General features: G+C 33.9%; 1 protein-coding gene across 1 annotated transcript in view; it reads left to right on the top strand.

The window, feature by feature from the left end:
- GRID2 (glutamate ionotropic receptor delta type subunit 2) overlaps positions 1–13,351 on the top strand; it is a 1,419,162-nt gene that overhangs the window by 852,587 nt on the left and 553,224 nt on the right. Inside the window, exon 5 of the mRNA XM_027060847.2 lies at positions 2,729–2,782. Within this exon, the coding sequence (XP_026916648.2) occupies positions 2,729–2,782 (54 nt within the window). The remainder of the gene's footprint in view (positions 1–2,728; positions 2,783–13,351) is intronic.

Genomic DNA, 13,351 nt, shown 5'->3' with positions numbered 1-13,351 from the left:
AAAAAGTCCTGAACATTCAACATTTTTGAAAAGGTCAACAAATATTGCATGGTTTTGAAATATTATATGCCTTTATAAAATCACAGAATTTAAAATTACTCTAATGAGCTATTTATTAAAGTTTATTAAGGTTAGAAAAAGGTACATAGCTAAGATTAACAAAAATGCATTGCATTTAGATAAAATAGGCTAAATTACTCTAACAAGTAGACCCAAAGTGTGATGTTTCAAGAGGTTTATTTCGGGATTAGCACAATACCACATTAAGTAGTAGTGGAGGAGTATGGTCTGCTCCATGAACGCAAGTTATTGTAGTAAATGATTTCTTTCTTTATCTGCAGTAATGTGCTAATAATCTTTCTTCTTGTTTCCAATTTATACTGTGGAATGTCTGATGTATTCATGCTCATGAGTGAAATTTAAAGACAAGAGTGAAAGAAGATTATCTCCCTGCTGATCCTAAGCAAGGGAAGGTGGTATAGTGAATAGAATCATGGCCTTAGATGACATATTTGCTTTTCTCCTTTACTGAAACACAAGACTGAGCCTGTACCTCTACATGTTTCATGCTTTGCCTGAAAGCTATTTCAGGTCAGAGTGTGGAAATGAGTAAATTTTATGGTCTAGACAAATTATCAGTGAGTTACCATCGTAATCCTTACCCTCTCCCTCTTTCACAAAATGCTGTTGTATGAGACAACTTTTCACTTAAAAAGGTCTACAAGTTAATGCAGAATTCTTATAACCCAAATGTTGCTTAATCTGCCCAAGCTGAGTCATCTCTTCATTCTACTACTGACATTGTTTCAATAGTACTTTCAGTCTACATTGTGGCTTTCATTTCTTTTTTTTTTTTCTGATTTCTTGCTGTTTCCAAATTTTAGTTATTCTTTTTTTTTAGTCATGGATTTTTTTAAAAAATGCATTTCTATCTTATCCAGAAAACTACTTTTCTTGTATCAGTCTCTGGTTTGTATTTCTCTAAATTCTTATGGAGTTCTTGCTTACTTTCTAACATTTTTTTTATTGCTAATAAATTAATGATGGTTTGTCTAAGATGGTAAAGAAATATAATCATAAAATTAGAGATAGATGTTGTCATTATTGCTATAAAGTGATTTCTTAGTAAAACCGAAAACTGCAGTCACATTTTCCACATTGTTTCACATGTCAATTGAAAATATATGCATTTCAAAATATGATAATCATGATATAACTTAAAAATAAATAATATATCTTCACTTCTATGATAATGTATCATCTATATAGTCCAGTAAAGTCATAGGGACTGATGTGACATATATGGAAAAAGTACAAAATTTATACTAAAATTAAAAGAGAGAACGAAGATTCTGAGAATAACTGTATCCTTTCTGAAAACATTGAATCATACAGGAAATATATTTCCAATTGTTTCTTCATGATTCACTGCAACTTTCAACAGTCATTTCTCAGTTGGTCCAAGAACGAGGAAAAAACAATCACCATATTATAGCAATTTCTTGGTAGTTTTTAGAAGCCATCTTTGCTTAAAACCCAATCTTGGGGGGCACCTGGTGAGTCAGTCGGTTAAGTGCCCAGCTTTGGCTTATGTCATGATCTCACAACTCCTGAGTTCAAGCCCTATATCAGGCTCTGTGCTGACAGCGTAGAGCCTGGAGCCTGCTTTGGATTCAGTGTCTCCCTCTCTCTCTGCCCCTTCCTCTGCTCGTGTTCTGTCTCTCAAAAGTAAATAAACATTTAAAAAATTTTTAAAAATAACCTTTGGGTATTATTGCTGAAAATATCAGCAATATCTCTTACAAAACAGCCTCACCTATTATATGCCTGTATGCCCCATGGCATGAATCATAACAACATGCCTTAAAATATGTATAAAATCGGATAGAGTGGAAACAGATATGAAAGCTACCTCTACTATACACACCCCATCCCCCCCACACACATACCCACACACACACTCTAGGTGTGTGTTTACTTTTTTAGTCCAAGCCAAGCTTGGACTTACTTTTTAGTCCAGCTTACTTTTTTAGTCCAAGCTTACTTTTTTAGTCCAAGCCAAGGACCATTTAGAATCAATTAATTCAAAGTTTGTCAGCCAAGATTTCTACCTATATATTGTTTGCTTTTCCATTTACATAAATTTTGTTTGTTATTACCCAGCTAAAAGCTACTGAAGTTACCCACCCATAACTTAATGCTAATATAATGTTTATTGCTTTTAGTTTTTACATTCAGGTAATTTTACAATTGAATCTCCTTAGGGAACACAGCACAAAGTTTTCAGAACATGGAGCAGTTTACTTTAAGAAGATGGCAAACATATACACAGGGAAATAGAAAAAGATAAGAATGTTAAGTTAGAGCCAGATTGTGGAGGGTTATGTACTTAGATAGAAAGCCATAAAAGCTGATTTGGAAGAGGAACTGTGATCTGAACTACACTCGCAGTTAAATCACTGTATAGCATTATTTATTTTTTTTTCTAGGCTTTTGATGAATTGATTTTCAAACTTAATTAGCAAGTCTACAGTGCTAATAGTACATATTGAACACAAATGCTTCTATAATGTTTTGCAAGTTTTCCATCTTTAATTAACAACAAAGACCTTTGTAATATATGATATTTTTGTTTTGTTTTGTTTGCCATTTGCAAAGTATGTTCAGTTGATTTGGTTTGGTTTTCACTGTTAATGCTGACTGATAGCTGGTTTGTTTTCTATTCTAGGTTGTGGAGACTAATTTGGTTGCTTTTGACTGTCACTGGATCATTATAAATGAGGTAACACCAACTGAACCTTATTGTCAACTCTGGGTCCTGTTTTCATATATTTAGTCACAGCATTTCCTATGGCCTTGGAGTTCTAAGAGGAAACAGAACACAAAGTAAACTTTCAGCTTCCTGAGTGGATGCTAACTAAGAATAGAGTAAGGAGTTTTCAAAAAATTATAAATGGTTTTGAATGAATAAAATAAATGGAGATCATCTTCCCACTGAGTATCTTTTAGTCTTTTCCATTGGCATACACTGCTTGCTTTGGGAAATCATCTTTATAAAAAGTACAGTTCTTTGTGAACAAACTGAATTCCTCCCAGTGGAGTGCCTGTGCTCCATTTATATTTTAATGTTGTTTCTAGAACTTTTATATCCCACCCCCCTCACACGAGGATTAAATAGTTCAGCAGATGAATATGAATAAATAAAAATAGATATTTTTCTTTTCACAATGAAATACGATTTTTAAATCCATCAAGTTGTCAAGTTCCTCATGAAAGCTTATTGATTTTTGTAAAGACAATACATAAGATTAAAAATATATTATAACATGAGAACTCTGTGAGATAGATTGTTCCATTGGCACCTGCCAATCAGAAATGGAAAGGACAATGAACAAATCAGTCATGGACAAATAATGAGATCACATGAATTTTCCCCAAAAAGACCTAGTATTCATATATCTATTGCTCATGAAAAAAAAGAATGTTTTATTTATTTGTTAGCTGTGTTACTATGGATATATAATATAATCATCCTGTGTCTGTTTTTTCATTTGTACAGAAAGTTCAATCACATTTACTTTATATGTTCATTATAAAAATTAAGTGAGATACTACCTAATACTCTTAACATACTGCTGACAACCTACATTTACTAAAAGGTACTACAAAAATGATTATAGCACATTAAAGTTCACAGATCACTTTCTTACATGTTAATTTATTGAATAATAAACATTATTCTATGAAACACTGAGAGAATGAAGTTCATAGAGTGTAATTGATTTTACGCAGAAAAATAAAAATCTAGATTTTTCAATAAAAGTCATAGATTTTTCAAGTTGTGTCTCCTATACATTGGTAGAATCTTAGTTCTGTTCTTTTTTTTGAGCTATAATTAACATATTACATCATATTAGTTTCAGGTCTATCTATAACACAAGGATTATATAGATATATACACACCTTGTATATATGCATATATATATTGTATATTATATATATATATACACATTGTGTATGTGTGTATGTGTATATATATATGTATGATCATCACAGTAAGTCTAGTTACCACCTATAAACATACAAAGTTACAGTTTTTTTTCTTGTGACAAAATCTTTTAAGATACCCTCTCTTAGCAGCTTTCAAATATGCAATACAGTATTACTGATTATAGTCACTATGCTGTACATTATATCCCCATGATTTGTTTATTTATTTTATAACTAGAAGTTTGTATCTCTTAATCCCCTTCACCCATTTTCCCTATCCTAATCCCCCTCTCCTCTGGCAACCATCAAAAGTGATTGTATCTATTAGTTTTGTTTTGTTTGCTCATTTATTTTACTTTTAAGATTCACAGGTGAGATCATATATTATTTGTCTTTCTCTGACTTATTTCACCTACACCCTTAAAGTTTATCCATGTTGTTGTGAATGGCAAGAATTCATTCTCTTTTAAAGCTGAGTATTTTCCATAATGTGTGTGTGTGTGTGTGTGTGTGTGTGTGTGTGTGTGTGTAACATATATATGTATCTCACATCTCCTTTATCCATTTATCTATTGATGGACACTTAGGTTGCTTCTATACTCTGGCTACTGTAAATAATATTGCAATGAACATAAGGGTATTTATGCCTTTTTGAATTAGTATCTTTGTTTTCTTTGGATAAATACCCAGAAATGGAATTGCTGGATCATATGTTTTGTTTTGTTTTGTTTTCAATTTTTTGAGGAAACACCATACTGTTTTCCATAGTGGCTGTACAATATACATTCCTACCAACACTGCACAAAATTTCCCTTTTCTCAGCATCCTCCCCAACACTTACTATTTCTTATATTTTTTTTATAATAGCCATCTAACAGATGTGAGTTGATATCTCATTGTGATTTTGATTTGCATTTCACTGATGATTAGTGATACTGAGCATCTTTTCATGTGCTTGTTGGCTATATGTATGTCTTCTTTGGAAAAAAAAATGTTTACTCGGGTCCTCTGCCCATTCTTAGATTTTAGGTTTTTTGATATTGAGATGTATGAGTTCTTATATATTTTGGATATTTACTCTCCTCCCATTCAAAAGGTTTCTCTTTCATTTTGTTGATGGTTTCCTTCACAGTGCAGAAGTTTTTGTTTGTTTGTTTGTCTTCTTTTTTGTTTTTGTTTTTAGTTTGAAGTAGTCCTAACGTTTATTTTTTGGTTTTGTTGCCCTAGGCTTTGGAGTCATATCCAAAAAATCATGGCCAAGACTTAGGTCTAGAAGCTCACCACCTTTTTTATTTTTTAAAGGAGCTTTATGGTTTCAGGTCATAGATTCAAATCTTTCATCCATTTAACTCTTGTGCATGGTATAAGAAGTCTTATTTCATTCTTTTGTGTGGCTGTCCAGTTTTCCCAACACCATTTATTATAGACTGTCTTTCCTATTATATATACTTGGCTCTTTTGTTCTAAATTAATTGACTGACCATATATGTGTGGGTTTCTTTCTGGGCTATATGTTGTGTTTCACTGATCTATGTGTCTTTTTAACGCTAGTACCATACTATTTTGATTATTATAGTTTCATAATATAGTTTGAAATCAGAAAGCATAATGTGTCCCTGTTTGTTCTTTCTCAAGATTGCTTTGACTATTCAGAATCCTTTGTGGCTCCATAAACATTTTAGGATTATTTCTTCTTTTTCTGTGAAAAATGCAATTGAAATTTTATAGATATTGCAAGGAATCTGTAGATTGCCTTGGTTAATGTGGACATTTTAACAATATTAATTAATACAGTCCATTACCATGAAATAAATTTTCATTTAGTTGTTTCTTCTTCAATTTATGTCATCAATGTCTTACAGTTTGCAGTATACAGGTCTTTCACTTCCTCAGTTAAACTTGTTCCTATATGTTTTATTCTTTTTGCGCAGTTGTGGAATTGTTTTCTTAATTTCCCCTTTTAGTTTTGCTGTATCCTATAGATTTTGGTATGTTGCATTTCCCTTTTCATTTGTATCAACATATTTTTTTAATCTCTCCTTTAATTTCTTTGTCATCCATTGGTCATTCAGTAGCATATTGTTTAATTTCTATATATTTCTGAATTTTCTTAGAATTAATTTCTAGTTTCCTACCATTATGGTAGAACAGATGCTTGGTATAATTCCAATCTTCTTAAATTCTTTATGACTTATTTTGGGACTAACATATGATCTATCTTGGAGAATGTTCTATGGTCCACTTGAGAAGGATGTATATTCTGCTGCTTTTTGATGGAATGTTCTGTATATATATTGATGGAATATTCTGTATATATTTGTTCTGTATATATAAACCATCTGCATCTGCTTTAATGTGTCATTTAAGGCCAATGTGTTCTTGTTGATTTTCTATCTGGGTGTTCTGTCCATTGATGTAAGTGGGGTGTTAAGAGTTTCTATTATTATTGTATTGCTCTCATTTTTTTCCTTTAGCTCTGTTAACATTTATTGCGTCTATTTATACAATTTTATGTTGGGCATGTAAATATTTACAAATGTTATATATTCTTGTTGTATTCGCCAATTTATTGTTATGTAATTCCCATCCTTGTCATTATTACAATCTTGTTTTAAGGTCTATTTTGTCTCATAAAAATAGTTACCTAGCTTTCTTTTGATTTCCATTTTCATGGGACATCTTTTTCTATACCTTAACTTTCAGTCTGTGTGTGTCCTTACATCTGAGGTGAGCCTCTACTAAGCAATACAGAGATGGGGCTTATTTTTATTTTACCCATTCAGTCAATCCATGTCTTTTGATTGGGAAATTTAGTTCATTTACATTTAAAGTAATTACTGATAAATGTGTACTTATTGCTATTTTGTTTGTTGTTTTCTAGTTGTTTTGTAATTCCTCTCTATACCCTTATTATTTTGCTGTCTTCCCTTGTGATTTGGTGACTTTCTTTAGTGTTATGTTTAGATTCCTCTCTCATTATATTTTGTGTATCTACTCTAGGTTTTAGCATTGTGATTACCATGAGGCTCATGTATAACTGCCTATATAAGAAACAGTCTACTTTCAGTTGATAGCAGGTTGAGTTTGAACACATTCTTCTTCTTTTTTTAATATTAGAGAGAAAGAGAGAGCATGAACAGGGAGAAGGCAGAGGGAGCAAGATCCTAAGCAGCTCCATGCTCAGCACAGAACCCAATGTGGGGCTTGATCCCACAACCCTGAGATCATGACCTGAGCCAAAATCAAGAGTCTGACACTGAACCAACTCAGCCACCCAGGCGCCCTGAGTTTGAACACATTCTAAAGCTACATTTTTACTCCCCCACTGTGTTTTATGTTTTTCATGTTACATTTTCATCTTTTTATCTTGTGTATCCCTTAACTATTATAGTTACAAGTTTTTGAACTACTTCTTTAAAAATTAATGTTTATTTATTATTTATTTTGAGAGAGAGAGAGTGGATGCATGAGTGGGGCAGGGGCAGAGAGAGGGAGAGAGAGAATCCCAAGCAGGCTCTGCACTGTCATTATAGAGCCCAAAGCAGGGCTCAATCATACAAACCACAAATCATGACCTGAGCCAAATTCAAAAGTTGGATGCTTCACTGACTGAGCTCCCCAGGTGCCCCTAAGCTAGTTTTGTTTTTTAACCTTCATACTAGCTTTATAAGTGATTAATCCAATAGCTTTACTACATACTTACCCTTATCAGTGAGTCTTGTAGTTTTATATGTTTTATGATTACAAATTAGTGCTCTTCCTTTCCTGCTTAAAAAATTGCCTTTAAACATTTCTTGTAAGGGTAGTTTAGTGGTAATGAACTTCACAGCTTTTGCTTTTCTAGAAAACTCTTTCTCTCTCCCTAAATTCTGAATGATGGTTTTATCAGATAGAATGTTTTTGGTTGTGAGATTTTTTCTTCCTTTTAGCGCTTTGAATATGCCATGCCACTCCCTCTGGCTTACAAAATTTCTGCTGAAAAATATGCTAATAGCCTTATGGGGATTCCCTTATAGGTAACAAGTTATGTTTCTCTTACTGCCTTTTAATATTCTCTTCTTAAGTTCTGAAATTTTAATGATACCATATCTTGGTGTGGCTGTCTTTGGGTTCCTCTTATTTGGAACTCTCTGGACAACTGGAACTGGATGTCTGTTTCCTTTCCCAGGTTAGGGAAGTTTGTATCCATTATTTCTTCAAATAAGTTTTTTGTCCCTTTCTTACTCTGTTCTCCTTCTGGGACTTGTATAATGAAAACTCTGTTCTGTTTGATGTTGTTTTATCGGTCATTTAAGCTATCTTTGGTTTTTAATTCATTTTATTTTTACTGCTCTGACTGGGTAAGTTCCACTGCCTTGTCTTCAAGATAACTTATTCTTTCTTCTGCTTCATCTAGTCTGATATTGAACGCTTCTAGTGTATTCTTCAGTTCAATTATTACATTCTTCAGCTCTATGACTAGTGTTTGGCATTTTCTTATACTTTCTGTCTTTGAAGTTTCAACTGTTTTCATCCACTTTCTTTTGAGTTTGGTGAGCATCTTCATGACTATTTGAACTCTTTATCAGGTAAATTACATATTTCTGTTTCATTAAGGTTTTTTCTTGGGTTTCATGGTATTCTTTTGTTTGGAACATATTCCTTTGTTTCCTCATTTTGTGTGACTATGATTGTTGCTACGCATTAGGCAAAACAGCTTCCTTTAACAGTCTTGATTGAGTGTCCTTGTGTAGAAGATAAACCTTCATTCAATCCTGTCCTAGCACTTGGTTGTCTCTGAAACCTCTGTGACTGTCTAAGCAACCTGATTTATTCTTGATCAGTCCTAGTTCTTGAGGATGTGCCAAGCCCAGCCAATGTTCCAATGACTGAGGTGTCTCAGTCAGCATCTAGATTCAGGCTGATTGGAAACCAGATTAGCAGTCACCAGTTTTTAAAGTATGCAAATATATACAATCCTGTAAGACCACAGTTATAAACCCTGCTGGCTTCCAGACCAGTCCATCTAGAGGTGCTCCTTTACTGACAGTTGTAAAAATTGGGGTTTCAGAGAAGTGTATAAGCTCCTTCCTTAAAGTTACTGGAAAGCTGTAGTAAGACCAAGGGAGAGCACAAAGACCACATCCTCCAGCCTATGTTCTCTACCTTTGTAGCCTCTAGGTATGTGGCAATCCTGAAGCCTGCCCCTCAGTTTGAAGTTTTAGGACAAGTAAATAGGTTTTCTTCACAGGAAGCTGTGGGTGTTTCAGTCTGCTTTCTGTGCTGTGCCCTGGGAATGGTAGCTTGCCAAGAATTATCTCTCTGATTGTTTCAAACCCATGGGGTCCAGAAATGAGAGTTCCCTTGGACACAAGAGCCAGATGCTCAAGGGGTATCTCATATGGATGTGTGTTTGCTGGCTTTAGCAGGGGCATAGAGTAGTGTGGAGCTAGGTCATGCCTGCCAGCTTTAGGGGACCACCGGAGGGTGCAGGAGTGGGACAAACCTGCCAGCGCTAGCAAGGTGGAGTGACAGCACCAAAATGGTACCCACCAGCACCTGTATCCCCAGAGAGAAGCCAACAGGCTCTGCCTCTCTGACAGGTGCATTAAGATTAGCAAATGAATCTCTTTCATATATATTCTAGGTGGTTTTTAAACTGCTGCTTTTGCATTGGGTCCTGAGATAAATGCCTCTGTGTGCAAGCCCTTTAAAAATGGGATCTCGGTTCCCTACAGCCCTTTGGGTCTCCTAGATGTAAGCCCCATTTGTTTTCAAAGCCAGACACTTTGAGGGCTCATCTCTCCAGCGTAGGTCCCAAGGTTTGGGATGCCTGGGGTGGGGCATAAACTCCTTATTTCTCAGGGAGAAGCTCTGTGATATTCCTCTCAATTGTGTGTCACCATGCTGGGAGTGGGGTGTTTTGGCAAGACCACATGTCTGCCACCCCTCCTTGATGTGGCCCATTTATTTTTTATTGTATAGGAACTGATCAGCTAATTTCCAGTACTTTTTCAGAAGGCATTGTCCCATATATAGCTGTTGATTTAGTGTGTCCAAGTGAGAAGGTGAATTTAGGATATTCCTCTACCACCTATTTACTTATTTTTTAACTTATTTAAGCTTAATTGATACACAATGTTACAATAGTTTCAGGTGTATGATATAGTGATTCAACAAGTTGATACATTATGCTGTGCTCACCACAAGTTTAGCTACCATCTGTCACCATACAACACTATTAAAGTATCATTGGCTATATTTCTTATGATATACCTTTTATTCCCTTGACTTATTCCATAACTGGAGGTCTGTACCTCGCTCTCCCCTTCACCTATTTTGCCCATCCTCTCAACTTCCTCCCTTCTGGCAACCATCAGTATGTTGTCTATATTCATAGGTTTGATCCTGCCTTTTGTTTGTTTGTTTGTTTGTTCATTTGTGGGGTTTTTGTTTGTGCTTTTTTTTTTCGAGTCCACATATGAGTGAAATCATACAGTCTTTCTCAGTATGACATATTTCACTTAGCATAATACCTTCAACATTCATCCATGCTGTTGCAAATGGCACAATCCCATTCTTTTTTATGGCTGTGTAATATTCTTCTGTGTGTGTGTGTGTGTGTGTGTGTGTGTGTGTGTATCCATTTGTCTACCAAGAGATACTTAGGTTGCTTCTGTGTCTTGTCTATGCCACCATCTTGAACTTTCTCTGATGGTTCTTTTTAATTCAGAGTAAAGACACTGGAAATGTCTTCCCTGGTTGAGGCCTGCCAAACTTCAGGGCTACATGATTTGTCACTGTGTTTTTCATGTCAAATGAAGACATATTTATATGAGATCCCCACAGGTATTATACATGTGTGAGATCTGCTTTCTAATGATGTTTTTATATTTTCCAATTTTCTAATACCTCTCAATTTTCTATCTAGAATGACTAAAAATCAGGATAGAGGGAAGGGCAAAAGAAATCTTAGTAAACTTGCAGGATAACTTTTCAAATTAGATATTTTCATTTGTATTTTTGAGTATGTAATTTATGGATCTAGTAAATAAAACAGTTTGCCAAATATTACACAATGATTAAGTGGAGATATTGGGTTCTAAATAGTTTTTTTTCCAGTCTAAACCTTTGGTTGTTTTTTTTTTTCTTTTTCTCTTTGATAATTCTCCTTATAGATTTTTTTTTTTAATTTCTGCTGCTTCAATTTTAATCTTATGGAAACTATTTATCCCACTAATTTTTGTCTTTAGGTTAATTATTTTCTAGGTTACTATTTTTTTTTTTGAAATAAAGAATCCTCTTAATTTTTGTTTTTATCTCACACCCAACTTCTCATGGGGAAGAGACCACATAGAGTTCCTGGTGTAAAACAAGTTGGGGTCACTTTACATGTTTGTATCAATAGAGCTAGCTAAGAAAAAAAGCAACTTATTGTGTCCTTGTAAATGGGCATTAAATGAAAATGCCCATCCCCTTCTATTCTTTGATAATATTGCATAGGGGACCCCTGAATTATTTTTTTTTCATATTCAATTTGACTTCTGACAACAACCTGAATCTTAAAAGTATGAACACTTATAGAGCTCTTGGAACACCACTGGTCATCTGTCTATTGCTTATGTATCTATTTGTACTGTGGAAGAAGTCACTCCTTCATATTATGTAGGGGAAGTCTGAGTAGGCTAGCATGTACTTCATTGATGGTAAATATTATAGAAATAATAACACTTTATATTTTAGTGTATATTTCATAAGCATGAGAATTTTATTTTACAATTAAATTTTCTTTGATAAAATATGAGAAGGACAATGCTATCTTTAAACGGATGTTCAATAATTTGGCACAGTATTTTGCAAATAAAACATCCACACTAAGTGATCTAACCAACAAATAACTCAATAAATATTAGAAGTATAGAAAATGATAATTCTTTTTTCATCCTTTACACTTGGATTTTCTACTGTAAGCTGTCATAACTATTTATAACTTCACCTTTGTCATTACTGAAGCACTTGTGTCCTTTTTACATACAGCTCTTCTAACTAGTCCTTGAGCAGAGGTGTCATTTTTGGGGCATGTCAATACCACTGAGCTTCTGAAAAATCTGATGTTCACAGCCCACGATTTATATTTGTTATTATTTTTATATAAACTAGGTTCATATTCAAGAGATCAAGCATATTTTCTGTATTTTCATTTCTAACAAAAACCATTATCCATGTATCTACTGTCAATTTTTTTTTCAATTGATTCCATTCTGTTACTTCATTTTCTCTGAAAAATGCCTTAGGAAACTTGATTCTCACTACCTTTACTTCGTGAGTTGCTCATACAAATTTATAATGAATGAGTCAAATTTATTCTAGTTTCCATGAAAGAAGAAACATGGATTTCTCAAATTTGCTAAGAAGTTAAACTGTAAAAGTAACAACCACCCCCCACACACACACACACAAAATCTAACAATATGCAAATGCTCATTTGAACATGGAAGACATGAATTTGTCTAGTTTGGTTTGTGTAGCTACTATTTTGTTGCTAATTTTAAATGGGTTGCAAACATTTATTTAATCTATTGCACCAATAGCTTTTAAGAGAGGCACTATAAATCAAAGTTGGCTTTGTGCATCTTGATACAAATTGATGTACAGACTTGAAAACAATATTTTTTTTCCTTTGCATTAAGAGTGCTATAATAATAAGGGGCTGTGCTAGCTCATATGGTGTAATCAATCATATGTTAGTAGATGGTAATGATATTTATCTTCTCCCTGCAATCAGTGAATCCAACTGAGAACAGCCTTTCTATATAAGTATTGCCATCCCCTCAGGGTCCTGAAACAGATGGCCTGGCACTTTATTTAAGTTTTACAAAAGTTATAAATTCTGATAGAAAGATATACACTGTTTAGAGATGCAAGAAGGATAATACTATAAACACCATCTTTTCTCTGATAATACTGAACCTGAGTTCTCATTGAAATAGTTTAATTGCTGCAAATGAGTATTGCAGTTTAGAAGTTGTTGTTGTTGTTATCGTTGTTGAGATTTAAAAATCCTATATGTGTAAAGGATGCTGTTCATTTTTCCCAGTTTAGGGATTAATTGAACTGCTCACTACCAATCTCTCAAGCAGAAAGTTGCCATTATGCTGCACTTCCTTCTGGTGTATAGCCTTCAGTTGGTTTTGTTTCATATTTCAGCATTATGTTTGTGTAATTATTTCACATTAATGTTAAACTTTGTGGAAGCATCAAAGGATCACCTTCACCAAAGTATGAAGAATATAAACATTAGCAAAAACAACAACAAAAAGCATAATCTTTTCAAATGTGCTACATAGTACACTGCTTAATAACAACTAAAATCTTTTAGTTT

The sequence above is a fragment of the Acinonyx jubatus genome, chromosome B1 (assembly GCF_027475565.1).
Source record: "Acinonyx jubatus isolate Ajub_Pintada_27869175 chromosome B1, VMU_Ajub_asm_v1.0, whole genome shotgun sequence".
Taxonomy (NCBI): Eukaryota; Metazoa; Chordata; class Mammalia; order Carnivora; family Felidae; genus Acinonyx; species Acinonyx jubatus.
Note: the sequence above shows the minus strand (reverse complement) of the source record. Positions and strands in the feature narration are given on the sequence as shown.